The following is a 27506-nucleotide window of genomic DNA, read 5'->3' on the forward strand; positions in this document are numbered from 1 at the left end:
GAAACACTGCTTTAGGAAATATAATAAGGGGAGTGGAAATGTTGATTTAAAAATATAGTTTTGTTTTTTAATTTTCTGGAAGATAGTCATGTTCTCTTTCTGGATTATCATTAGGTGTGAAGATATGTGATGTGTATAATGCTGTCATGGATGTGGTTAAAAAGCAGAAGCCCGAACTGCTGAACAAAATTACCAAAAACCTAGGGTAAGATGCTGTGGATGTACATTGTTGTTCTGAGTCATATTTCATGACTGGCTGTGGCCAGGCAGAATATTCTTAGATTGAATTGAATCAACATTTATGGACTGTTACAGACTAGTACACTTAACTGTGTACCAAGCACCCAATGTTACCTGAAAACGTGAGACAGATTTAAGTTCTGCTCTGAGGAATGGGGTAGAGATTTCTCTAGACTGATATAGTAGATGCCAGTGGGCGTTCTAGGCTTCAGTTACAAATGTTAGGAAGCATTACGTGCTATATTTCCTCTCTTGGAGCACCTCACCTCACATTTGAAAATTAAATGCTATGAGCCTTATAACCTCATGATTGCTCTTCTGGGCATAAATCTGAAGAAACCCAAGATACTAGTTTGAACATACTCACCCCTGTGTTCATTGAAGCATTATTTACAATAGCCAAGCTATGAAAACAGCCCAAGTGCCCATCGCTATACAAGTGGATTAAAAAGCTATGGTACCTACATAAAATGGAATATTGCTTGTCCATGTAAAAGAAAAAAATCTTACCATTTGCCATAGCATGGATGGACGTAGAGAGTATTATGCTAAATGAAATGAGTGAGTTAGAGAAAAACAAATACCATGTGATTTTACTTATATGTAGACTGTAACAAACAAAAACAGGCGCAGATTCATAGATACAGAGAAGAGACTCATGGTTGCCAGAGGGGAGGAACAGTGAAGGAATTGAGAAGTGCAGATTGATAGTTGAAAATAATCATGGGGATATAAAGTATAGCATAGGAAATATGAAATATAGTTAGTAATATCATAATAACTATGTATAGTGTCAGTTGGGTACTGGAAACAGAAGGAACACTTTGTAAAGTATGTGATTGTCTAACTAGTATGCTGTACGTGTTTAAATTTTTATTTCATCCAGTGTTTTGTAAATGTATTTGACCATTAAACACTTAGAAATAACTGATAACATCTTATAGAACCGAAGACATTTTGGGAAACAAGAGCTCTAGGCAATCTCCTTAGATGGAAATTAGCGTGGGGTATACAGTTACTTTCTGGATTCTCTAATGGGCAAGAGGAAATATATTGATTTGATACCAAGTCTTGGCCCAGGTGACTTAAGGAGTCTAGTTATCAGCATTCCACTAAAAATGACCTCTCTTTACCCAGTTATTACTGTCTTAATAATGTGCCCCTAATAGTCTCTGCTAAGTTATAGGAAAACTCCCAACTCGATTTTAGGGTGGAGATTAAAATTTAAATGTGAGTATATAAGTTAAAATAAATAACACTTGATAAAATAAATGTTAAATGGAGTACATAATTAGGATACTATTTTCAGCTTAAAGTGCAAAGACTTCTCTAATCTTCCTTAACTGACTGATGAGCAGCAGCAAATCACTCAACATGTTTGCCTGCCTTCTCTTTAAAATTAAAATAGGATATATTTTGGGAGCATTTGAGATCTTGCTCCCTGGCATTTGTTGTCAGTTTGGCTCAGATAAACTCTTACTGGGGAAGAAAAGGTTGCTCTGTCTGTGCAGTGGCCTCCTCCTTGTCCTACTGCTTCACTAGTAAACTCCTTCACTTTAAACTCAAAAAAAAAAAAGAAATAGCACATATTGCACGTGACCTGGGTACAAGATATTATAGCCTATTGCTGAAGTGTCTCTTCTTTTATAGGTTCGGAATGGGAATTGAATTCCGTGAAGGCTCTTTAGTAATTAATAGTAAGAATCAGTACAAACTGAAGAAAGGTAAGTTACATTCATGCAATAGGAAAATACTGTTTTGTTTTCATTTTTTAAAAATTTTATTTATTTTATTTTTAGACGGGGAAGGGAAGGAGAGAGAGAGGGAGAGAAACATCAGTGTGTGGTTGCTTACCATGCGCACCCTAGCAGGGATTCAGCCTGCAACCCAGGCACGTGCCCCGACTGGGAATTGAACCAGCGACCCTTTGGTTCACAGGCTTGCACTCAACCCACTTAGCCACACGAGCCAGGGCAGGAAAATACTGTTTTGAATCATTTCCTTTAGCTTTGTCCCTCCCTCTTTTCTACATAAAATCTACATTTCTCTGTCCTTTCACAATCATGGTCTGATTCCTGTTTTGCTCTTCTAGGGATGGTTTTCAGCATCAATTTGGGATTCTCAGACCTGACTAATAAGGAAGGGAAGAAACCAGAAGAGAAAACCTATGCCCTATTCATTGGTGACACGGTGCTTGTGGATGAGGTAAGTATGCTGCTTCAACTTTTGAGTGCTCATGAATGGACTTTTGAGGGACATTTTTGTTCTTCTTAAAGGTCTTTGAGGGGAGATGACCTGGCCAAAGGAACAAATTCATGTGAAAGCCTGACCTAATACAGCTAGGAGTAGAGATTGTACTTCAAGTACAGGGAGTGATTTAAACCAAATTTACACATTGTGGCTTGAACCTTGACAGTATCAGCTAATTCTAATAATGGAACTGATTTTAAAAAAAATAATAGCTTTACTGAGCTTCAATTTATATACCTTATGATCCACCCACTTAAAGTGTACACTCTAGCCCTGGCTGGTTTGGCTGAGTGGGTTGAGTGCCAGCCTGTGAACCAAAGGGTCGCTGGTTCAATTCCCGATTGGGGCACATGTCTGGGTTGTGGACCAGTCCCCAGTAGGGAGTGCGTGAGAGGCAAGCACACACTGATGTTTTCTCTCCCTCTCTTTCTCCTTCCCTTCTCTGTCTAAAAATAAATAAATAAAATCTTTTTTTTTTTTAAGTGTACAGTCTAGTGATTTTTATTTTATTCATAATTGTTCAGTCTTCACCGCAATCTAATTTAAGAACATTTTCGCCTCAGAAAGAAACTCTGTACCCATTAGCAGTCATTGCCTATATTACCTCCCAAGTTCTCTAGGCCTAGACAATGACTAAACTAATTCCTGCCTTGAAGTATTTCCCTGTTCTGAATATTTGTGGTCTTCTGCGAGTGTTGTTTGTTTGTTTGTTTGTTTGTTTTTATTTACTTAGCTGGAAATGATTCTTGATGATGGTAGTAATGGTGATGATGATACTAAAAATTTCATTGTTCTTAAAGGACACATGGACAACAACTAAGGGGGGTGGAAATGGGAGGGAGGTGGAGAGCACGGGGCGGGTGGGCTGAGAAGGGAGTAAAAGACAGAAAACTCTACTTGAACAGTAATTAAATTTAAAAACTTAAAAAAATTTTTTCCATTGTTCTTATAAGCTAAGCACTTTGACTCATTAATTTATTGATGCATTAATAGGGTTATCTTGACAGTAATAACCCTATTAAGTAGATATTCTTTTTTCTTTTCAATATATTTTATTGATTATGCCATTACAGTTGTCCCATTGCCCCCTTCATTCCCCTCCACACCACCTCCCCCGCCATTCCCCCTCCTTTTGTTTATGTCCATGTGTCACAAGTTCTTTAGATTCTGTATTTCCCATACTATTCTTGCCCTCTCCCCTATTTTCTACCTACCGTCTATGTTACTTATTCTCTGTACCTTCTCCCCCCTTCTCCTTCTCCCACTCCCCTGTTGTTAACCCTCCATGAGATCTTCATTTTTATGGTTCTGCTCCTGATCTAGCTGTCCTCTTAGTTTGCTTTTGTTTTAGGTGTGGTTGTTAATCACTGTGAGTTTGCTGTCCTTTCACTGTTCATCTTTTTTATCTTCTTTTTCTTAACTAAGTTCCTTTAACATTTCATATAATAAGGGCTTGGTGATGATGAACTCCTTGAATTTGACCTTATCTGAGAAGCACTTTATCTACCCTTCCATTCTAAATGAAAGTTTTGCTAGATAGAGCAATCTTGGATGTAGGTTTTGGATTTCATAACTTGGAATACTTCTTTCCAACCCCTTCTTGCCTGTAAGGTCTCTTTTGAGAAATCAGCTGACAGTCTGATGGGAACTCCCTTGTAGATGGCTGTCCCCTTATCTCTTGCTGCTTCTAGAATTCTCTCCTTCATTTTAATCTTGGCTAATGTGATTATGATGTACTTTGGTGTGTTCCTCCTTGGGTCCAAATTATTTGGGACTCTGAGTTTCCTGGATTTCCTGGAAGTCTATTTCCTTTGCCAGAGTGGGGAAGTTCTCCTTTATTATTTATTCAAATAAGTTTTCCGCTTGTTGCTCTTCCTCTTCTGGTACCTCGCTCCCCCCCCCTTATAATTCCAATGTTGGAATGTTTAAAGATGTCCTGGAGGTACCTAAGCGTCTCCTCATTTTTTTGAATTCTTGTTTCTTCATTGTTTTCTGATTGGATGTTTCTTTCTTCCCTCTGGTCCATTCCATTGATTTGAGTCCCAGTTTCCTTTCCATCACTATTGGTTCCCTGTACATTTTCCTTCATTTCACTTAGCGTAGCCTTCATTTTTTTATCTAATTTGCGACCAAATTCCACCAGTCCATGAGCATCCTGATTACTAGTGTTTTGAATTGTGCATATGATAATAGGTTGGCTACCTCTTAATCGCTTAGTAGTATTTTTTCTAGAGCCTTGATCTGTTCTTTTGTTTGAGCCATTTATTTGTCTTGACACGCCTATGTAGTAAGGGGCAGAGCCTTAGGTATTCACCAGGGTAGGGCAACCCACTCGCTGGGTTGTGACACTGTATTTGGGACAGGGGTCCAAGTGGGAACAGTGGTGCCTGCTCTGCTCTCTGCCAGATTTCAGTCACTTCCCCTGCTTCCCACAAGTAAATTGGGCTCTTCTGGTGCTGATTCCCGTGTGGGTGGGTTCATGCATGTTCTAGGACCCTGTGGGTCTCTCCAATGAACTCTCCTGTGAGGCTGGGAGTTTCTCCCGGCACCTCAACCACTGTTTTCACTCAGGAGTTTGAGGCTCTATTTCCATGTGCTGCGACGCTGGGCACTGCGCCCCTTCACAATCCGCTGCCTCGTTTCATCCCCCAGCTGCCGCCTTGCACTCCTGGGCCTACACTAGCCGCCACTTTGCCCTTAGCCCTCTTTGTCCCAGCGCCTGACTCCACCCCTCCTACCAGTCTGGATGAATGTGTCTACTTTAACTCCTTGGTTGTCAGACTTCCATATAGTTCAATTTTGTATCAATACTGGTTGTTTTTTGTTTTTAAATTGTCGTTGTCCTTATTTTGGTTGTGCTAGGAGGCACAGTGTATGTCTACCTATGCTTCCATCTTGGCTGGAAGTCCAGAGCTGTATTTATTCTTTATCAAAGATAATAGTATCAGAGGTCCAAAGCATTGCCCAGGTATATACTAGTTTAAAAGGTGAAGATATTTCATTTAAGAACTCTTATAGATATCTGACTTCTCCCTATTACTCTAGGATGGCCCAGCTACTGTTCTCACTTCCGTGAAGAAGAAAGTAAAGAATGTGGGCATTTTTCTAAAGGTAGGTGGCATAGGAAGTTTGGGTACAGTAACGAAGGTAAACAATAGTTGCTGAAAAATTAAAACCCAAATTTCTGATTATGACTTTTTCCCCAAAGAATGAGGATGAAGAAGAAGAGGAAGAGGAGAAAGATGAGGCTGAAGACCTGTTGGGAAGAGGTTCTCGGGCAGCATTACTTACAGAAAGAACACGAGTGAGTTTACTGTTTTAAACTGCATTGATCTTATGTCTGTCATGTGGTTCACGTGTTCTGACAGTTTGGGGGTTTCTTCTCTAGAATGAGATGACTGCAGAAGAGAAGCGAAGAGCACATCAGAAAGAACTAGCAGCTCAACTCAATGAGGAAGCAAAGAGGCGACTGACTGAACAGAAAGGAGAACAGCAGATTCAGAAGTAAGAGTTTGCATTGAGCAGTGAGGTTGTCTCAGGATTGTATACATGATTGAAATTTCTCATAAAATTTTATCTCTACTCTAGAGCTCGCAAATCTAACGTGTCCTATAAAAACCCATCTTTGATGCCTAAGGAACCACATATTCGGGAAATGAAGATCTATATTGATAAGAAATATGAGACTGTAATAATGCCTGTGTTTGGCATAGCAACACCTTTTCACATTGCCACGATCAAGGTACCAACATTGAATTAGGTTTTCTACACACTGGTTCTTAAAGTAGATTATTGTTACGTCTAAGTGATCTGTCTCACTCTTCTTTAGACTCTGCCCTTCTCACTTATCTCTTGCTCTCACTTTCCTTCCTTTCCAGTTTACATCTTTGTAGAAATTTAAATGATCTAGACCACAAACATAACTTTTCTGTCTTTCCTTGAACATTTTTTAAGCATTTTTTAACCTGTAGTTTTACACATAGCATAAAGTACTTGGAGAACTTGTGGTTCTTTTGGAAGCACATTTGGTCATATGAGAACATAAGCAAAATATATAGTTTATTAGATTGATTGAACTTATTAGGTGACATTGGTTCACAAAACCATGCAGGTTTCATGTGTTTATTACATTTACATTAAGGTTTATAGGCAGGTTTAGCAGTCAGCTTATAACTCCTAACTTAATTTTAGCATTCTAATTTTTATCAAGAAAATAATCCTGTTGGTTTGTTTCAACAGTTTTTCTTTTCTTCAACAGAATATAAGTATGTCGGTGGAGGGAGATTATACTTACTTGCGAATTAACTTCTATTGCCCGGGCAGTGCTTTGGGCAGGAATGAGGGCAACATTTTTCCTAACCCAGAAGCCACTTTTGTCAAGGAAATGTGAGTCTCCAGGGAAACAGCTATCCCCAAATTCCTGCTGGCTGGGGCAGTTCTCTCAGAAACACTTCATGCTCTGTGCTGTGTCCTCCCCTTCTACTGAATGGCAAAGCAAACCTCAGTTGCACTTGTTTAGGATCACCTTGCTTTGTACTATTTTGAGAACGGTACATAATTTAGAACCCTCATGAGATGGGTACAAGATTTATCTAGATGATCACTTAGTAAGTTATTTAATGTCTCATCTGAAAGTAATTTAATATTGTATCTTGAAAAATATTGAAAAGTTAAAAATGATTACAAATAAACTTCTAAAACTCAATTTACAAAAAACATAGTGTCCTCATGAAAATATTTTATACTAACTGCATGTATTTTGCAATAGAATTTCAAGGAAATGTGTGCCATGTTTGAGTCTATTCCCTTATGGTGTGGAATGGGATAATTTGAAAGGTTATGCCAGGTTTAAAAAATAAGTGTGATTGCCCCAGCCAGTGGATTAGCCATTCAAAATATTCTCTGTTTAAGAGCGAAGGAAGGGAGAGTTATTTATTTATTTAGCTTGCCAGGCATTGTCCCACCCACCATTCAGTGGTACTGTTTTCTTCCAAAAACACTAAGCCAGTTATAAAGTGCATAATGAGTGCAGATTATCTTGCCCAATGAAGAAACTTATATAAATGCTTCCCCCTGTCTACAGTACATACCGAGCTTCAAATATGAAGGCACCTGGAGAACAGACAGTACCAGCCTTGAACCTTCAGAATGCTTTCCGCATTATAAAAGAAGTACAAAAGCGTTATAAGACTCGGGAAGCAGAAGAGAAAGAGAAGGAGGTGAGCCTGGACGTAGAAAAAGCACCTTTCTGCAAAAGAATATATGGGTTTTGGGGACATGTAAAGATACATGAATATTCACATTGATTTTCATTCTGCTTAGGGCATCGTGAAACAAGACTCCCTGGTGATCAATCTAAATCGGAGTAACCCCAAACTGAAAGATTTATACATTCGCCCTAACATTGCCCAGAAAAGGATGCAAGGTTCACTGGAGGCCCATGTCAATGGTACAGATGATCTCTCACGGGCCTGGGGCAACAGGGACACATTTGTAGGAATGACAGATCAGACAGTCCAGTATGAGAGTCTGGGAGGAATCAGCTTAAATTGCTGTATGGACAGAATGAAAGGAAAGCTCTTTGTACAGTTGTTGGTATTTCCTTTGAACCTGTTCAAATCAGTCAGGAAGGCTTCGGCGACTTTTGGCCAAACTGTTGGTGCTGCTTAGTACTTAGCTGCTTTCTCTGCTCCTCCCCCAGGCTTCCGCTTCACATCTGTTCGAGGAGACAAAGTAGATATCCTGTACAATAACATCAAGCATGCGTTGTTTCAGCCCTGTGATGGAGAAATGATTATTGTTTTGCACTTTCACCTCAAGGTATACCTTTCTACTTACCAGCTCTGTGATCTTGGGCAGGATCTTTCTGTCAGCCTCTGTCCTTTAAAGTAGTGATGAAATTGTCACTGATCACATAAGGTCATTAAGAAGATTGAATAAAATAATGTTTATAAAGTTCATGGTGCCTAACATCTAGAAGGTACTAAGCATGGTGTGATATATAAAGACCACGAAAACATAAGATCTCCAAATTCCTCTTTCTGAAATAGAAAGTTTTTGCTTTAGAGACAATTATTTATCAACATAATCTCCAAAGTTCCTTTTAATAAGTAGGGTACTTATTATACCTTACACTCTTTCACATTCCCAAATATTAATTTATAGTGATCGCAGGAATGGTTTAACTACTTAAATGCTGTCGTTTATATATTTTCACATTTTGTTTGTTGTTATCTGGCCTCCTTGTCTGTAGTGTAGACTAAGTCTTCTGACTTTTTTCTTATTCTTTCTACCTTGTGCCCTCAGAATGCCATCATGTTTGGTAAGAAGCGGCACACAGATGTACAGTTTTACACAGAAGTGGGAGAGATCACCACAGACTTGGGGAAACATCAGCATATGCACGACCGAGATGACCTCTACGCCGAGCAGGTCAGTGAAATTTAGTATTTTATTTGTGGGATAGTGAGGTAGGATGTGGTTCAAATCTGAGCTCAGTAATTGTTTTATTTTGTAAGCAACCCCTGAATCTGTCTACAGAATAAATCAGATACCTGCTGAGCTGGTGTGGTCCAGTGGTTTATGGATTAGACTTAGGTTGCAGACTCAGCTCTACAGTTAATGATATGGTGGTATTTAATTAGGTGTACCTATTAGTATCACAGGTATGACTGCCAAAACACTTCAGACTTTTTGAAAGGATATACTATTAACAAGTAAAGTAATGGTTATAATTAACTTGAATTTATTTTTTCTGCAGATGGAACGAGAAATGAGGCACAAACTGAAAACTGCCTTTAAAAATTTCATTGAGAAAGTAGAGGCTCTAACTAAGGAAGAACTGGAATTTGAAGTGCCTTTTAGGGACTTGGGGTAACATATCCCAACTTTTTTTTGGCCTGAACTTTCACTTTTAGAAAAATGGTTATTCTTCCTTTTTCATGTAACTGATAACATTTCTTTCCTCTTAAAACTTTAAGGGGATGGGGTGAGTGGCTAAGACTGAGAGGCATCCTCTAGAAATAAGTCTATACTGAGTATGCTGGAGTTGTTGGGAATGGGAAAAGGAAGTACGTTTATTGGTGGCAGTAGCAGTTTCTCTTGCATTGAGTTTAGTCTTGAGTTTCTTTTCTCTTTCAGATTTAATGGAGCTCCCTACAGGAGTACCTGCCTCCTTCAGCCCACTAGTAGTGCACTAGTAAATACTACAGAATGGGTAAGTATTTCTACCTCCTTTTAGGAAGAAAATTATTAGAGAAAAAGGGAAGTGGGTATTCTGAGAACTAGATCCTTGTTATTTCTTATGATTTTCACTTTTGATATTCACTTATCTTAGATATAAAACTTAATGAACAAATGATTCTTTAAAAGCCTTTCAAAATAGGGTTTTTTTTCATAGTTTCTTTAATTTTTTATGTAGTGATTTAGAGTCTGAAAGTATTTGAAAATGCTAATGCTTAGGAAAAGTATTTATATGATAATGATCCAGTTCTTCCTTGACAGCCACCATTTGTGGTGACACTGGATGAAGTGGAGCTGATTCACTTTGAGCGGGTTCAGTTTCACCTGAAGAACTTCGATATGGTAATTGTCTACAAGGACTACAGCAAGAAAGTGACAATGATCAATGCCATTCCTGTAGCCTCTCTTGATCCCATCAAGGAATGGTTGAAGTAAGTACATCTGCCAGCAATGTCCCATTTACCCCATGAGCCCCATATAAGTATGGTTTCTTGTACATAAAAACCTGATATACTAAAAATGAGACTGTCGTTGGGTTGGGTATAGAAAAATTTGGGATCAGAGCTATGGACTGTTTCTGAATACCCTGGAATAATTTATGGATACTACTTACACAAGGAAAATCAAGGTCAGGTCTTTTCTGACCCTGTATGAGATAATACACACACACACACACACATGCATGCATGCATACATACATACATACAATGATCTATACATATTTATAATAATATTTACAAAAAGTGGGGAGTGTTTCTTCTATTCTTTTTACTGAGTTGACAGATAAAAAATTTTAAAAAAAATTTTAGCTAATGCCCTGACTGGTGTGGCTCAAAGGATTGAGTGCCGGCCTCTAAACCCAAAGGTTGCTGGTTCGATTCCCAATCAGGGCACATACCTGAGTTGCAGGCCAGGTCCCCAATTGGGAGTGTGTGGGAGGCAACTGATCAATGTATGGCTCACACATTGGTGTTTCTCTCCCTCTCTTATTCTCTACCTTCCCCTCTGTCTAAAAATAAATAACATCTTTAAAATAAAAGTAAAATGAAATTTTAGCTCTTGACACCATATACTCACACATTAGCTAAAAGTATTTCTAATGAAGGTACTAGAACCCCGATAAATGAGATGTCTGTCACTCCCTAGGTAAAGGGTGAGGCTTGAAAAGCCGTGAGTATAGTTTGCTCTGCCCCCAGACTTCCCCCCACCTCTTATACTCCTGGAAAGGGAGGTGCTATAAATGTAGTTTCCTCTTAAATATTTATTTTGAGAGCTTAGAAATAAACTGAGAAAAATGGAAATTTATGATTTTCAAAATGATTTTTTTGAAAAACATGTAGAGGTAGGTGATATAGGACCACAAATATGTATAAGTGCATATGACTTTTTCAAATTGGCTTTACTGAGGTATAAGTCGTAATAAAATTTAGCAATATAAGTATATGATTTGATGACTTTTAAAAATAATTTATTATTTATTTTAAGATTTTATTTATTATTGATTGATTGATTTTTAAGATTTTGTTTATTATTTTTTAGAGACAAGGTAGGGAGGGAGGAAGAGAAATACCATTTTGCAGGAGAGAGACATCAATCTGTTGCCTCTCTCACACCCCTAACTAGGTCCTTGGCCTGCACCCCAGGCATGTGCCCTGACTAGGAATCAAACTGGCAATTTTTTGGTTAGCAGGTGGGCTCTCAGTCCACTGAGCCACACAAGCCAGGGCTGATTTGACGAATTCTAAGAAATGTATACAGACTCATATCTACCATCATAATCAGGATAGAGAACATTTCCTTCATTCCTAAAAAGTACTCATACCTTCTTATAGTCAGTTCCTTAACCCCATTCCTGGTCTCTGTTATTGTACATTTTGCAGAAGAATCTAGAATTCTACATAAATGGAAATACACAGTATGTAATCTTTTGTATCTTGCATTCTTCTCTTAGCATAATGCTTTTGAAATTTATCCAAGTTATTGTGCAACAATACTGTATTCCTATTTTATTACTAAGGAGTATTCCACTGTGGATATTCCATGTTTAACCCATTACCAGTTAATAGACAACCAGTTAATGATTGTTTCCATTCGGGGACTGTTATGAATAGCTACTGTAATAACATGTGTTTGTATAGACATATGTTTTTATTTCTCTTGGGTAAATCGCCTAAGAATGGGATTGCTGGTAATATGGTTTAAATGTATGTTTAATTTTATAAAAATTATAAAATCACTTTTTAGAGTGCTAGAAATCCTGCAGTGTATAAGGATTGTAATTGTTCCACATCCTCACCAGCACTCGTTGACACGACAGTCTTTTTAATATTAGCTATTACAGTGTGTGTGTAGTGCTATTTCCTTGTGGTTTCACTTTGCATATCCATGACTAATCATGTTGAGCATTTTTTCATATGCTTATGTGTCATTCTATACCTTTGATTGAGTATCTTCATAGTTTTTGCCCATGTTCAAAATCAGTTACTGAGTTGGAAGAGCTCTTTTTATTTTTTTACTTCAAAACAATAGAAATGTATTCTTTCACAGTTCTGAAGGCTGGAAGTCTAAAGTCACAATGTCATCAGGGTGTGTTCCTTCTAGAGGATTTGAAAGAGAATCTGTTCCATGACGTTGTCCTAAGTTCTGATGGCTACAGGCAATTCTTGGTGTTGGCTTGTAGACACATCTGTGAGGGAGGAAAAATAAATTTTCTTCTACCCTTCTAAGTTTTTCTGGCTGGTCTAAGTCAAATTGACATGAGACAGATTTTCTCCTGAAAATTGCCAAATCGATTTTTTATGTACGTGTAAGTATATACAGGGCTCCATAAGAATATGAGACCCTGGGATAAATTGGATACTTACGTCTTTTTTTGTTTATCTTTAAATATATTTTATTGATTATGTTATTACAGTTGTCACAATTTTCCCCCCATGCCTCCTCCGCCTGCCCTCCAGTAGTCCCTTAGTTCATGTCCCTGGGTAATGCATTTAAGTTTTTTGGCTATTCCATTACTTGTATTGTTCTTATCATACCCCTGTCTATTTTGTATCAGATTCATTGTTGATAATTATGCATTTGTTGCCATTTTAATGTTCATAGTTCTGATCTTCTTTTTCTTGTATAGTTCCATTTAACATTTCATATAATAATGGCTTGGTGATGATGAACTCCTTTAGTTTTACCTTGTCTGGGAAGCACTTTATCTGCCCTTCCTTTCTAAATGATAGCTTTGCTAGGTAGAGTAATCTAAGTTGTAGGACCTTATTTTTCATCACTTTGAATGCTGCTTGTCTGTTCCTCTTAGTCTGCAAAGTATCTTTTGAGAAATCAACTGAAGGCCTTGTGGGAACTCCTTTGTAGGTAACTCTCTGCTTTTTTCTTGCTGCTTTTAAGATTCTCTCTTTATCTGTAACCTTTAGCATTTTAATTTTGATGTGTCTTGGCGTGGGCTTGTTTGGGACACTTTGTGGTTCCTGGGCTTATATGTCTATTTCCTTCACCAAATTAGGGACATTTTCTTTCTTTCTTTTTTTTTTTTTTTCAAATAAGTTTTCAATTTCTTTCTCAGAAGAAGGAGCTTCTTCTGGCACACCTATGATTCGGATGTTGGTATGTTCGTAGATGTCTCAGAAGCTCCTTATTCTGTTCTCAGTATTTTAAATTCTTTTTCTTCATGCTGTTCTGATTGAATGCTTTTTTCTTCCTTATGTTCCAAATTGTTGATTTGAATCTTGGCTCTATCCCTTCTATTGTTGATTCCCTGTAAATTTTTCTTTATTTCACTTACTGCAACCTTTATTTCTGCCTGGGTCCTATTATGCTGTTGCAATACCCAATGAGTTCCTGGAGCATCCTGATAACCAGTGTTTTGAACTCTTCTTATCTCCATTTCATTTAGTCCTTTTCCTGGAGTTTTGTTCTGTTCTTGCATTTGGGCCATATTCTTTGTCTCCTTAATTTGGCAGCCTCCCTGTGTTTTGTTCTGTGTGTTAGGTACAGCTGCTTTGGACTCCATCGTAGTAGTGTGGCCTATTGTAGAAAAGGTACCTGTAAATTGTATGTGGTGAAGCCTTAGGTAATTTCCCATTTCACCACTTTGTGGATCTGTACAGAGGAGGGCTCAGAGAGGAGACAGTGCTACTTCCTGGCCTCTGGAGATTGCCTGGGAGGAAGCTCTCATGGCACTCACCCGCTTGCCAGTCATTTCACTTATCCCCGTATGCTGCTCGTGCCCTTCCAGCTGTTGCCCTGGTGCTGAATCTCAGAGAGAGTGGGTCTGTGTAAGTTCTAAATCTGTGTGGGCCCTTTAAGAGGAATCTCCTGAAAATCTGGCAGTTTCTTCTACTGCTCCAATCTCAACTGGTTTTTATAGCCAGAAGTTATGGGGATTTATCTTCCTGGCACTGGAATCCTGGGCTGTGTGGTCTGGGCTAGGGCTGGGATCGCTCACTCCCAAGGTATTTCTCCCAGTTTTTATCCACCACCCATTACACCACCTCAACATGCCTGTCAGTGTCTCTACATCTCTGCCCTTCCTGACCGTTGGGATGAATGTGGCTTCTCTAAATCCTTGGTTGTTGGACTTCCATACAGCTTGATTTTCTGACAGATCCGGGTTTTATTTGTTTTGTAGTCTAGTTGTAATTTTTGCTATAGTTGTACATGGAGCTAAAGCATGTTCACCTATGCCTTCATCTTGAGTTGGAAGAATTCTTTAGGCTGGATACAAGTCCTTCATCAAATACAGGTTTTGCATATATTTTCTTCCAGTAGTTTCTTTGACTTTTCATTTTCTTAAATGTCTTGTAAAAACTGAAAGTATAAAATTTTCATGAAATGTTGAGTCAACTTTTTCTGTTATAACTGTGCCTTTATATCTTTATCTAATAAATTTTCCTAACCTAAGACAATAAAAAATTTTCTATGTTTTTTTCTAGAGTTCTGTAGGTTTAGACCTTATATTTAGGTTTGTGATCCGTGTTAATTTTTTTACTGTGGTATAAGCAGTCATACTTTGTGTGTGTGTGCATATGAACATATGGAACATACCTCTCCAATTCCAGTGTGAATTGTTGAAATTATCCCTTACCCATTCATTGAATTACCTTGACATGTTTGTCCAAAATATTTAAAAAATGACCATGTAGGAGAGGGTCTATTTCTGAATTGTACTCTGTTCCTCCCTCTGGTATGTGTGTGTCCCTATACTGATGCCATACTGCCTTGTTTATTGTAGCTTTACAGGTAAGTGTTAAAATCAGGTAGGCAGTCCTCCAGTTTTATTCCATTTCAGTGTTAACTGTTATTATTTTATCTGTTCCATATAAATGTTAGAATTATCTTGTGTCTTTGAACAACCTGGTCTATTTCATCTGAGTTAGGAGCTTTAGTATCTGTATAATCTATAATGTTGTCCCCTTTCATTCCTAGTATTGATCATTTGTTTTCTTTTTGTATTGGTCTGTCAGACTAGAGGTGTGTGGATTTTATTTATTGTTTTTATCATTATGAAATGTCCTTTCTTATCCTAGAAATGTTCCTTATTTTGCAACCAGCTTGGTGTGATATTACTATAGACTTTTAGCTTTGGTTAGCACAGCCTGTCCTTTTTCTGTCCTTTTACTTTTAACGTACATTACTTTATATTAAAGTGGCTTACTTGTAGAGAGCATATATTTGGGTCTCAGGTTTTTAAATCCATTCTGAGAATGTTTATATTTAATGGAATTATCGGTGTGGGTGGGTTTAAATCTACCATTTTGCTCTTTGTTTTCTTGTCTGTGTTATGTTGCTTTTTTCCTTTTTATGATTTCTTTTGGATTCAGTTTTTGACTATTATTTTCATAGTTGGTGATTAACTATACCTCCTTGTTTTACTTGTATAGTATTTGTCCTAAGGTCTACATATATGTCTTATGACAATCTGCTTTCAAATGATACATCACTGCTGTTGGGAAGTTCTTATGCTTGTTTCTTCTGGCGTTTCTGCTATCATCGTACATTATACATCTAATATTCTATGAATGCCACAATTTGTTGTCATCGTTTTAGCTTTAAAACAGTAATCTTTTAATTTACAAAATACAGGTGACAGTCTTTTGTGTGACTCATACTTATCATTCCTGGTGCCCTCCATTCCACTGTGTAGTTCCAACCTTCTATCGATAGCCTTCTGCTATCATTTTCCTTTGCCTCATAAACCTTTAGTACGGTTTTCTGTGTAAATTGCCTCAGCTTATTTCTTGAAAGTATTTTGCTTTCATTCAGAAGGTATTTTCACTGGATATAGAATTGTAAGTTGATGGTCTTTTCTTTGAATATTTAAGATGTCGCTTCTTGTCTTTCAGCTTTCAAGATTTCTGATGAGATACTTCTGTCATTCTTTGTCCTTCTGTCTTTTTTTCTCAGGCTGCTTTAAGATTTTCTTTGTCATTGGTTTTCAGCAGTTTGATGAGTAGGTGTTTTTTGGTGTGGTTTTCTTTATGATTACTCTTCTTGGTGTGCATTGGGTTTCTTAGGTCTGTGCGCTTTATTGTTTTCATCATATTTGGAAATGTTCTGGCCATGAATATTCAAATATTTTTGCTGTTTCCTCAGTCCCCCCTCTTTTTTTTTCCCAGAGAGTAAGTACATAATTTTTTTTAACTCATTTCAATTTCCCTCTTCTTTCTTGAACATATGGAATATATTTCTAATTGCTTTTTAACATCTTTATTTGCTACTTCATCCATCATCTTAGTATTTTCTGGATCTGTTTTTGTTGGTTGAATTTTCTCCTGCTCCTTTTTATGCCTGATAATTTGTGATTGGTTGCCAGGCATTGTGACTCTATGTTTTGGGGTGCTAAGTTTTGTTATTTTAATTTTTTAATACTCTATTCTAAGGTACAGTTGTTACTTGATTCAATTTGATCTTTCAAGAGTTGTTCTCAAATGTCATGCGTGCTGGACCAGAACAGCCCTCATGTCAGGGCTTCGGGCTAATTGGTCCCATTGCTGAGGTAACAATCTTCTGAGGACTTGACTGGGTTCCTTGTGTGTTATGAGGTCTTTGCACTGAAGCTGATGGGAGCAAGAATTATCTCCACCTCTGTGTGAGATTTGGGAATTGTGTGGCCTACCGCTTTCCAGTACTTTTTTGCCCAGTTCTGATTAGTTTCCTCTCATGCTTGTGTAGATCAGTCCTCAGCTGTAGAATTGAGGGAATCCCTCAGCAGATATCCAGAGCTTTCCCTATCATTCTGTCCTCTAGTACTCTGTCCCACAAATTCTAGCTCTGTCAGCTTCCCCAAACCCTCCTGTCTCTCCCTCAACTCCAGCAGCTTACCAGGTTCTAGTTGGGTTCTTCCTCCCTGAAGAAAATGGAAAAGAGAGAGATGAACTCAGACTGGCTTAGTTGGGAGACAGAACTTGCTTCAGTTGGAATGCTGCTTTGATGTGAGGGCTAGTGCTCTGGGAGTCCACATATCAGCTGTCTGGGGCGTAGTCTGGTGGTACAGTGCAGCGAATACCTGTTCCCATACATTTAAGAAAAGCTGATTTGCTCTTCAGAGATCTGACCACCAGTTTGACACTGGTCCTTCTCAGAAAATGTAGAGGATTGACTTTGACTTTGTAATGTCGTTTCTCCCAGTTCTTGTGACATAAAGTATACGGAAGGCGTACAGTCCCTCAACTGGACTAAAATCATGAAGACTATTGTTGATGACCCTGAGGGCTTCTTCGAACAAGGTGGCTGGTCTTTCTTGGAGCCTGAGGGTGAGGTGCGTGAGTGTGGGGTTTCTCTTCTGCTATATAGTTGCCCATTATTGTTTGGGCAGTTAGAATAATGCCATATAAGTAGTACCTCAGAGACCAGAACAAGTGGGAACATCTCTGAACACACCTTGGTATTATTGTTTCTCCAAATTAGATTTACATGTAAATGATAAATTAACTAGGTGTTGGTAGCCATTGACAAGATTTTCTTGAAATTATAAAAACTGTTCTTTCAGTGAATTCCTTAGAATTTGGAGAAAATTTTTAAGAAAATTTTACAAAAATTGTTTTCAAAAAAATGGTCTTCCTACCTCTGTGAAATGCATTATTATTAAGAGTATCTCTGCAGTTAATATTCCGGGGCAAGGAAGAATGAAGTGAATCTGTAAGAAATATTACTTGTGAATTAGCCCTGGCCGGTGTGGCTCAGCAGATTGAGTTGCTGGCCTGTGAACCAAGAGGTTGCTGGTTCGATTCCCAGTCAGGGCACATTCCTGGGTTGCTGACTGGGTCCCCAATTGGGGGTGAGCAGAAGACAGCCAGTCCATGTATCACTCACACATTGATGTTTCTCTTTTTGCCCCACTCTCTAAAAGTAAATAAGTAAAATCTTAAAAAAAAAAAAAAAAAAGAAATATTATGAGTTAGATATTTAGGGTATTTAATAAAACAGTAAATAATATTATTCTTTTTCTAATTCACCAGGGTAGTGATGCTGAGGAAGGGGATTCAGAGTCTGAAATTGAAGATGAGACTTTTAATCCTTCAGAGGATGACTATGAAGAAGAAGAAGAGGACAGTGATGAAGATTATTCATCAGAAGCTGAAGAATCAGGTTAGTCTTCACAGAGAAAAGTTTTCTGTGGCTTCCTAATCTAATGTCATTTCTAGAAACTACTTTTTTAGAAGGGAAGTATTCTGTCATTTCATTTCATTTTAGTCTAATGCTAATGTTTAATCCATTTTATTCCAGACTATTCCAAGGAATCATTGGGCAGTGAAGAAGAGAGTGGAAAGGATTGGGATGAACTAGAGGAAGAAGCCCGAAAAGGTCATTTTTTTTTTTTTTAATTTTTAAATTTTTAAACCTTTTTTTTATTTTTTGAGGCACAGATTTCTAACAGTTTAGTACTTACCCATCAGAGAAAAAACAAGGTCTGGAATGTGTGTATATTCTCCAAGAGGCATGACTGCCTAATTGGATGCTTTTTTGATCTCCTCAAGCCCCCAATGGGCCCATTGCCATGACTGCTACAAGTCTGATAAGGCCCCAGAAGAATTAGGCCACTCAGTTTCTAAATCTAAGTCCTATAATAGTCTAACTTTCCAGGCCTCTCCAAAGTTAGGGAAGTTTTTATAGTGCCAGTTTAATTACTGTGAAACCAAATGTCAAATACAAGGTAAAGATGAAAGGAAATATTATCTACTGTATTCTAAGTATTAATGGGTACTTTGCATAGATTACCTTACTTAATCCTAAAACAGTTTTTCATTTTGTAAAAAAACCAAGGCTCGGAAATGTTAAGTACTTGCCCAGGGTCACACAACTGGTGAATGACTAAGTAAAGATTAAAATCTTGGTCTAACTCCAGAGCATGTTCTAGTCCATGCTATCTGGTAGCATTTAGCTACCTAAAGCTAACATATCCAACTAGGAATACCTCTTTCTTCTATTTAGCGGACCGTGAAAGTCGTTACGAGGAAGAAGAAGAACAGAGTCGAAGTATGAGCCGGAAGAGGAAGGCATCTGTGCATAGTTCAGGCCGTGGCTCTAACCGTGGTTCCAGACACAGCTCTGCACCCCCCAAGAAAAAGAGGAAGTAACTTCTGAACTTTGGCCCTCAGTTCCATTCTTCCTCCAGCCAATCCCTGAAAATTTTACATGACAGAAACTGTATTTTTCCTCTAGTTTCTTCTGAAGTTTTGCCATTTGTGTTTATGGGTTTAGGGGCCATTTGTGTGGACCAATTTACTCGGGGAATTCCAGGCCCACCGGGACACGTGCCAATGGCCCCATCCAGCTGGCAAGGCAGGAGGTGTTCTTGAAGAAGGGCAGAGGCTTCCGCTGTTAATAAATACCATTTCATTCCTCTCTCTTCCTGTCACCTTCTGCCAGGATATCAGTGGCTTCTGACATCTTATTCTTTGATGTCTCAAAGCTATATTTCCAAGATGTTGGTACAAGGAGACTCTTAACTAATTGTACCATGGTTCTTGACCAGCAGATTCGATCCTCCATCCTACGCTACTGCTATGACCTTCCTCATATCTCTTTAAGTTCCATCTTTTCAGTACTCAAGAACAGGTTCTTAGAATTTGCTAATGATTGTGATAAACCATCAACTTGAGTTAGTGAGGGAGGTCAGGTGGTACTTCTGTCTGGGTTTTCCTGGTTTCTTGTCACATGCAGATTCTGGGATATTTCTGCTGCCTTGGAAGACATAAGAAGCAGTGACACTTCTGGGTTGGTTTCATCCTCCTTTTAAATTCACACATGGTACATTGGTAGAAACAAAATTATTGTTTGTTTTCTGATATACCTGAATAAGATGGTATATTCTGCTTCTAGTAAAATCTAGAAGGAGGCTCAAAAGAATCAACATGTAAATCTGGAAGGGGTAAGAGTCATGGCTTGGGCCTAGAACACCCTGATGAGAAAAGAAAAAAAAGGAAGGGGGGCCACACCCACAACATGACCTCTCTTCACTGCTGCTTCTTATTTTATTTGTCTTGCATTGTCCTGTATTTATCACAGTTTCTGTTGAACAGCTTTTTAAGTATTGGGAGTTTACCTTGCCATCCTCCCCCTCCTGGTTCTCTGCATCCACCTGTTCCACTGCAGTTCATTCTGTGTTCTGTGACTTTAAGAGAGGAGGGGGGAGGGGACTCAGATTTTGTTTGTTTGTTTGTTTGTTTTTTTCTCCTTAGCTGTAGGACTTGATATTTTCAATTTTGGAAGAACTAAAAGATAAATAAACTGTGGTTTTTTTGTTGTTGTTTTGTTTTTGTATAATTCAGCTTTTGTGACAGTTCTTTTGTAGTTCCTGCTAAGGCATTAGAAGATAATGCCTTTATTCATCTAGTATCACAAAAACGAACTTTCATATTCTAAGCTTTCATGATTAGATTGAGAGATCACAGTAAACCAAATTCAAGGTATAACAAGTTACTTTATAAGAGACTTTTTGCTGTGGTTCCCTCACAGAGTTTAGAATGGAATAGCCCTTGTTCTATCTCGAAAACAAATCTGTAGTCATCTCCTCGTAAATAGCACGGAGTGCAGCAGCAGCTTGAAGGGACACCTTCAGACTTCCTATTGGGGTAGCTTGGTCTGCAGGGCTAACAACTGTTGGGAAAGGAAAAAGAACTGTCAGGCAGGCAGCACCATTATTCAATGAAAAAGTCACATGCTGCATGCTAGGAACACTTAAGAGTTTACTTCATTTCTTAGGGGGACTCAGACTAGTGGAAGACAGGAAAACATAGTTATTATAGTATAGTAAGTGCTATGATGAAAACCCAAGGTGCTTTGGGAACTCAGAAGCAGCATCTAACCCAGAATGGAGGAATTTGAAAAGGCTTTGTAGAGAAAAATCCCTGAACAGTCTTTAAAATATAAAAGATTTTAAATGTGCCAAGACACGAGAACATGGCAAGTTGAAAATTGCAAGGAGTGCCGGAAATGAAGCTACGAAGATAAGCAAGGGTCAGGTCATAAAGGGCCTGGTTTATCTTCCAAGGAATTTGGTTTTAATTGAAGGTATTAGTGATTATTTTTATTTTTGGTTCTAGGAAAATGGCTCTATTATTTGGGTAGTATATACAAAGGGGCACAAATAGATCAGGAAGGGTAGATAGGATGCTGTTGCAGTAATTCAGGGGTCTGAAGTATAACAGTGAGGTAGGGACAGATTCAGAATATTTTAAAGAGAACGTACAGTAGAATTTTGTGATTGAATGTTGGGGAGTGAGGGGAAGGTTGGAATCAAGAATGACCATTGTAATTAGAATTAGGATGACAAGGTGAATGGTGGGTTAAGAGGGAACATTAAGGGACAAGGTTGTAGTGGGGGGTGAAGTCCTAAGGGCATTCAGGTAGTGACTATTTGCTGTTAAGTCTAAATTGTATTAAAAACCTGGATTCGAGATCATTTCTAGGTTGAAATTAAAATCCTGAGAGTGGATGCAAACACCTAGGAAAGGGTATGTGGAGAATGAAAGGCCAAGATGACCCAGGGAATCCAACACAAACGGGAAGAGCCTGCAAAGGAAACATCTCCAGGGAGTGATACGGACCATCAAAATGGCCTAAAAACCGAGGGAGACGAGTTTAAAGATTGAGAAATTTCAAGTAGGATGACTAGAAAACCAACTGGATTTGGCAGTAAGGTAAATTGGTAAGAACAGAGTCCAAAATGTTTGGATGGAAACTTGATCTTAATAGAGGAATATAGGAGATACCAAAATAAGTATTGTGGACTGACCATTCAGCAAGCATTTCAAGGAGCTGAGTTTTGAAGGGATAAGAGAAAATCTAGTTGTAGAGCTAGAAGAGTGGAAGGCTGAAAGGAAGGGAAACCGTAACAAGGAAATTACTATAAAATTTTCTTTTGATTAAAAGGAAAATTGAGCCGCATTCATTGGCTCTAGGGATTGTGAAGTCACTAGAAAAGGCTTAAGAATATTTCCCTCATGTACAAAGGCATGGAGACCAGGAAGAGCATGACACACTTAGGAAATGGGGACAGGAATAGAAATTGGGAGCAAGAGTTGGAAAACCAACAGACCTGCCATGTGCCAAGCATGTTCATAAGCACTTTATTCTTTCCTTAACCCTTCACTGAAGTGCTCCCTTCATCCTCATGGCACCTGTTGTGAGACAGGAGCCACTATGACTCTCATAGTTGAGGAAACAGGCACAGAGTGGTTAGTTAACTGGCCCAAATCACAATTAACTAGGGGGATTTAATGAAGAATCTTGTGTACTAGTGAAAGCTTGAACTTTGTAGCCTTTAGTCTGAAGAGTTTCCCTTGAAATTCAGTATAGTTAGTAATAATTTTATGTCTCAAGCATGTACAGAAGTTTCACAAAATACTCTGTGCAATGTACTTTGATATTTGGAGGGGTTTTTCCCTTCAAATTCTGACCGAATTTAATTAAACTACCCCCTAAAGGGTTATCTTCCAGTTAATGTCTGGAAGTTCGAAAATCACTGGTCTAGTGGATAGTCTTAAACGCATGCCTCTTACAGCCCAGCAGCTAAGGTAAGTGTGTGAAGTACCAGGTGTGTACGGTAATGGAGCCGTGAGGACTGGACAGAGCAGGCCCACCTAAAGACATTCAAATGCAAATATTTAAAAAATCTGTTGGTCTTCCAGCAAACAGTCTTAAAAACAGATTTGAGAAGCATGTGGTGATCAAATGTATACAAAATACCCTGTCGAGACCGACAAACAAAACCGGGCGGTCCCGCAGGCACGCTCGGGGCCCCCCCGGCCCAGGGGAAAAAAAAAACACCCCCAAAAAAAAAAAAAAAAAAAAAAAAAAAAAAGAAACACTGTAGTAGATGGAAATGAGATGGGAGGGAAACATGAGAAGTATTCATCGTCAGGATGATTTCCTTAGAAATAAATGGAATTGAGGAACACAAAAAAATGGATTACTCACTGTCCAGCTCTTGCTCTAGACTGTCTCTTCCTGACTCCATGATCTGCCACAGTTCCAGATATGCATATCCTACTTCTTGACATTCATTCTTTTCGTCTTCCATAGGATCACTTACCACTGTAAACTTTAAACTAAGGAGGTGGGGAGCAGAAATTACATTTAACTTAGTGCTGCTGATACCTTTAGGCCTAAAAAAAGAAAGTAAGGCTAAAAGTAGTAATCAAAACTTAGACAGTGTTTTCCTTGAATCTTTTTTTTTTTTTTTTGCCTGTATTTTACAAAACTGTAACAGCAAAGAGGAAGGACTTGGTATAATTTAAAGTAGCAACTGGCCTGAGAAGGGACTATAAGACTCAAGACATACACACATGGAAAGGAGACAGGGTTGCCAGATTTTGGAAAGAAGAAAGAAGGAGGGAGAGTGGGAGAAACCCAAAACAGATGCCTACTTAAATTTTAACTTTAAATTTCAGCTAAGCAATGAATAGTTTTTTAGGTGTAAGTATATCCCATGTGTTTCAGCTGGAACCTTGCAAAGGAGGCCTCCTCACGTTACAGTAATAATGACGATGGACTTCTCTAAAATTTATAGGAGACCTAGAATTTATTTATTCCAAAGCATTTCCTGTAAAAAAATAATATTTAAAATCTAAATACGAAATTAATATTATAAAGGCATAATATTTGGTAAGCTGGCAATGGTTCTGTGTTTGTGAGAAATAAATCAAATTATCTTAAAATGCTGAAGCAGTTTGTCCATTCCGTATAGTGCACTGTCAGTCAAATAAATTCTGCCTCAGAAAAAAGTACTTAGGTGCTAGTATGGGAGAGAAATGAACTAAACCTATGAGATTTTATACTTTATTAAATAGTTAGCCATGAACACAAATTAGACTCAGGTAGATGAGAAATTCATTAAGAGTAAATGTAAAAGAAGTTGTTCAAAATATTCGATATCAGCACAAAACCAAGCAAACACTTGGGTTCCCATGCAAATATCCCCCGTCTTCCAAAGAGGAAAGTAAATGCTCACCGTCCTTGCTGAGGACCTTGTCTATTCAGCATGGCGAACAGAAACTGCCTTCGGCCTTTCTGCTCCACTGGGTCCAGGTCTATCACTGTGTTAGTGTAAGAGGGAAAAAAGCAAATATTGTACACTTTTGCTATTTAGATACTAAGACTTCCATAATTAATATATATAAAACAAAAGTTGGAAAACTAGGGCCCATTGGCTGGCCACCCATTTTCATAAATAGAATTTCATTGAACATAGCCATGCCTATTCATTTAAATATTATCTGTGGTTGCTTTCTAACTACAATGATAGAGTTAAATAGTTGTAATGGAGACAGTTTGGCTTACAAAGTCTAAAATACTATCTGTCCCTTTAAGAAATAGTTTGTCAACCTTTGATATAAAGGAAGCCATACAATCTGCATTGAAAACCAAGACAGATGTGCTCCCATTACTTCACTGGCAGAAAAATTCTGGGAGACATCTTCTTTAAACCACCTCGAGATCTGGGTTTTGCAGCAATTCAACTTAAGGTGCTTGTCTCAACATCCATTCCTTCCTTTCCTTCTCATTTTTATATGGGAATATTGCAGCCTCCAATAAACTGGCATATGTATTCCAGCCTCTTCTTCAGCTAGGTTTGGCCACATGATTAAGTTCCAGTCATTATGTTGTATGAAACCTGCCTAATAGGTTCAGCTGGGAGGCATTCTTCCTTTCACCAGCAGCCATTAAGGACCATGGGGAAAGTGAGTAACTGAAAGTATGGAGGACAGGCACCTGGACGGTAAGAAGGCAAGAGAGAAGTTTGGATGCCTGATGGTAGCACAGAGCCTCAGCCTTGAATTGCCTATGTCTGAACTCATTTGACACAAGTGTGAAATAAACTTCCATCCGGTATTAAGGAGAGGATATACTTTTTTTTAAAAAAAAAGGTATGGCCCTGGCTGGTGTAGCTCAGTGGATTGAGCGCAGGTCTGCGAACCAGAGGATTGCGGTTCAATTCCCAGTCAGGGCACATGCCTGGGTTGCAAGCCAGTTCCCTGCAGGCCAGTTCCCAGCAGGGGACCCACTAGAGGCAACCATACATTGATGTTTCTCTTCCCCTCTCCTTCCCCTCTAAAAATAAATAAATAAATATTTAAAAAAAAAAGGTATAGAGAACAAGAAACAGCTCTTATAAAATTAAAATATCCAGTCAATGACTAGAAGATAAAATTAAGGAAATCTCTCAAAAATTGAAGAAAGAACAGAAGTAGAATTATAGAAAGAAAATGATAAAATTAGAGGATCAATTTGAAAGATCCAAATTCTAAGAAAATGAGAAAATGTTAGAGACAAAATTATCAAAGAAATGCAATAATACTTCCCAGAACTAGAAACCACGAGCTTCCAGATTAAAAGAGTGCACAAAATGGCCAGAACAATTAAATAAAAAATATGCACATTACTCTGACATTTTAAAACACTAGCAATAAAGAAAAAATGTTAAAACCTTTTGGGGAGGAAGAGGATAGTTTTCATATAAAGATTGCATGGCTAGAAAACCATGGACTGGCTGTTTTGAAATTCATAATAAAAGTGTTTTCAATGTAGATGTCTATACTAGGTCTAATTATCAACTGAATATATAGGTAAAATAAATTTCAAGCATGACTGTCTCAGAATATTTACTGGAAAGTATGATCCATACTTTTTTTTAAAAAAAAGAAATTAAATCAGACAAGATGAAAAAGGAGACAGGAGACAGGAAATCCAACATAGGAGAGAACTGAATAAATGTTCTAAATGGCAGCAGTGGTAGTAGCTGAACTGTAGGCTAGAAAGGAACAGGAGAGTGAAGTCTTCTGGAAAAAATAGATAAATTATTTGACAAGTTTAATTATTGCAACATTTGGAAAAGCTGATGGAGGATATGAAAAGAATTACAACAGTTATAATAAAAATAAATGAAAAGTGGAGGCAAGTAAAAAAACAAGAAAGGAAATAGTGTACTCCTTGGTTCTGCAAGAATTAATATTTACATATCTATAATAATGGAGACAATTAACATTTAATTAAATAAAAAGTATGATCCAATTATATGAGAGGAAGGGGACATAGGTGTAATGTGACAGAAATTTTATGTTCCAAGATAGGAAGCTAGAAGATAATCTCTAAAGTTGGTGATCAGGAAATTACAATGGAAACACCACTCAGAAATATGGAGTTAAATAGCAGAAGAAATAACAAAATAAAGTGAAAAGTGGTATGGTGGGCTGAGGGCTGAGGGAGTGATTTTTAGAGGAGGAGTGGGGTGATGAACTGTTTATTTTTTTTAAGATTTTATTTATTTATTTTTAGAGAGAGGAAAAGGAAGGGAGAAAGAGAAAGAAACATCAATAGGTTGCCGTTTGCACTCACCCAGGTGGGGACCTGGCTCACATCCCAGCCAGGTGCCCTGACAGGGAATCGAACCAGCAACCTTTCTGTTCACAGGCCATACTCAATCCACTGAGCCACACCATCTAGATTTGTTTACTTTTAATTTAAAATCTTTTAAATCCACTTGATATGTTTAAATATATGCAAATACCATTTTGATTAAGGAAAAGTAGTTGGATCCACCCCATCAGACGTCCAGAGTAGTTCTGACTCCTTGGTCTCAACGTCTATCAACCCCCTCTTTCTGCAGACCACAGGAGATGCCTCACCCTTGCTAAAGTGGAAGTAGATCTCTTCTCCTGCCCTTGGTTTCCTCAGGGATACTGGAGTCTCTGTCTCTGACAAGGGTAGATCGTAGAACTTGTACTCCACATACACCTGTTTTACATTATCATCAGACATCACTTCAGCTTCTGAGTAGAATGCCAGGCTGACAATTTCGATGCACATTTTCTCTGAACCCTGATAAGGAGACATTTATTTCCCATAGGTTAGTGATGCTCCAAGGTCAACTTAACTAATATATTACTCTCTATCAGTCACAGGCATACTCCATCTACTCTATTACTCTTTGAGAATCAATTTATAGGTAAAACTTGGACCAAGACAACTTGACTGAATTGTCCCTTAATGTGTCATTCTACCTCCTAGTCCAGTGACTCATGTCCTCAGACCAGCCTTTCTCAGCCATCTCCACAGACAGAATCAAGAAACTATCTAAGAAGTTAGCTTTCCTTCAACTTTCTAAATGAAGACCAATCCAGCATTCTCCTGAGATTAGCTCCTACGAGACCTGCTGGCTGATACTGGAGATTTAATAGCTGTTTTAGCCACTATAGCAAAGTGCTTCCTGCACCCACCTAAGTGCAGGCCACATAGGAGGATATCGGACCATGCTGCCCTCCCAC

At 38.2% G+C, this 27506-nt stretch overlaps 2 protein-coding genes across 2 annotated transcripts in view; one reads left to right on the plus strand and one right to left on the minus strand.

Annotated features, from left to right (window-relative positions):
• SUPT16H (SPT16 homolog, facilitates chromatin remodeling subunit) overlaps nt 1-20485 on the plus strand; it is a 43005-nt gene extending 22520 nt beyond the window's left edge. The window contains exons 8-26 of the mRNA XM_037152121.2: nt 115-205; nt 1891-1964; nt 2333-2445; nt 5536-5601; nt 5699-5794; nt 5879-5994; nt 6079-6232; nt 6749-6876; nt 7574-7709; nt 7813-7939; nt 8192-8310; nt 8797-8922; nt 9251-9363; nt 9631-9706; nt 9994-10163; nt 17368-17497; nt 18198-18327; nt 18466-18543; nt 19171-20485. Coding sequence (XP_037008016.1) covers nt 115-205; nt 1891-1964; nt 2333-2445; nt 5536-5601; nt 5699-5794; nt 5879-5994; nt 6079-6232; nt 6749-6876; nt 7574-7709; nt 7813-7939; nt 8192-8310; nt 8797-8922; nt 9251-9363; nt 9631-9706; nt 9994-10163; nt 17368-17497; nt 18198-18327; nt 18466-18543; nt 19171-19316 — 2189 coding nt within the window. The 3' untranslated portion in view covers nt 19317-20485. The remainder of the gene's footprint in view (nt 1-114; nt 206-1890; nt 1965-2332; nt 2446-5535; nt 5602-5698; nt 5795-5878; nt 5995-6078; nt 6233-6748; nt 6877-7573; nt 7710-7812; nt 7940-8191; nt 8311-8796; nt 8923-9250; nt 9364-9630; nt 9707-9993; nt 10164-17367; nt 17498-18197; nt 18328-18465; nt 18544-19170) is intronic.
• Nucleotides 20486-20562: 77 nt separating this feature from the next.
• Nucleotides 20563-27506, minus strand: part of RPGRIP1 (RPGR interacting protein 1) — a 67688-nt gene continuing 60744 nt past the window's right edge. The window contains exons 21-24 of the mRNA XM_053660772.1: nt 26868-27060; nt 24194-24278; nt 23161-23291; nt 20563-20838 (exon numbers count right to left, since the gene is read on the minus strand). Coding sequence (XP_053516747.1) covers nt 20723-20838; nt 23161-23291; nt 24194-24278; nt 26868-27060 — 525 coding nt within the window. The 3' untranslated portion in view covers nt 20563-20722. The remainder of the gene's footprint in view (nt 20839-23160; nt 23292-24193; nt 24279-26867; nt 27061-27506) is intronic.

Source organism: Artibeus jamaicensis, unplaced genomic scaffold (genome assembly GCF_021234435.1).
Source record: "Artibeus jamaicensis isolate MK-2021 breed Jamaican fruit bat unplaced genomic scaffold, CSHL_Jam_final scaffold_854, whole genome shotgun sequence".
NCBI lineage: Eukaryota > Metazoa > Chordata > Mammalia > Chiroptera > Phyllostomidae > Artibeus > Artibeus jamaicensis.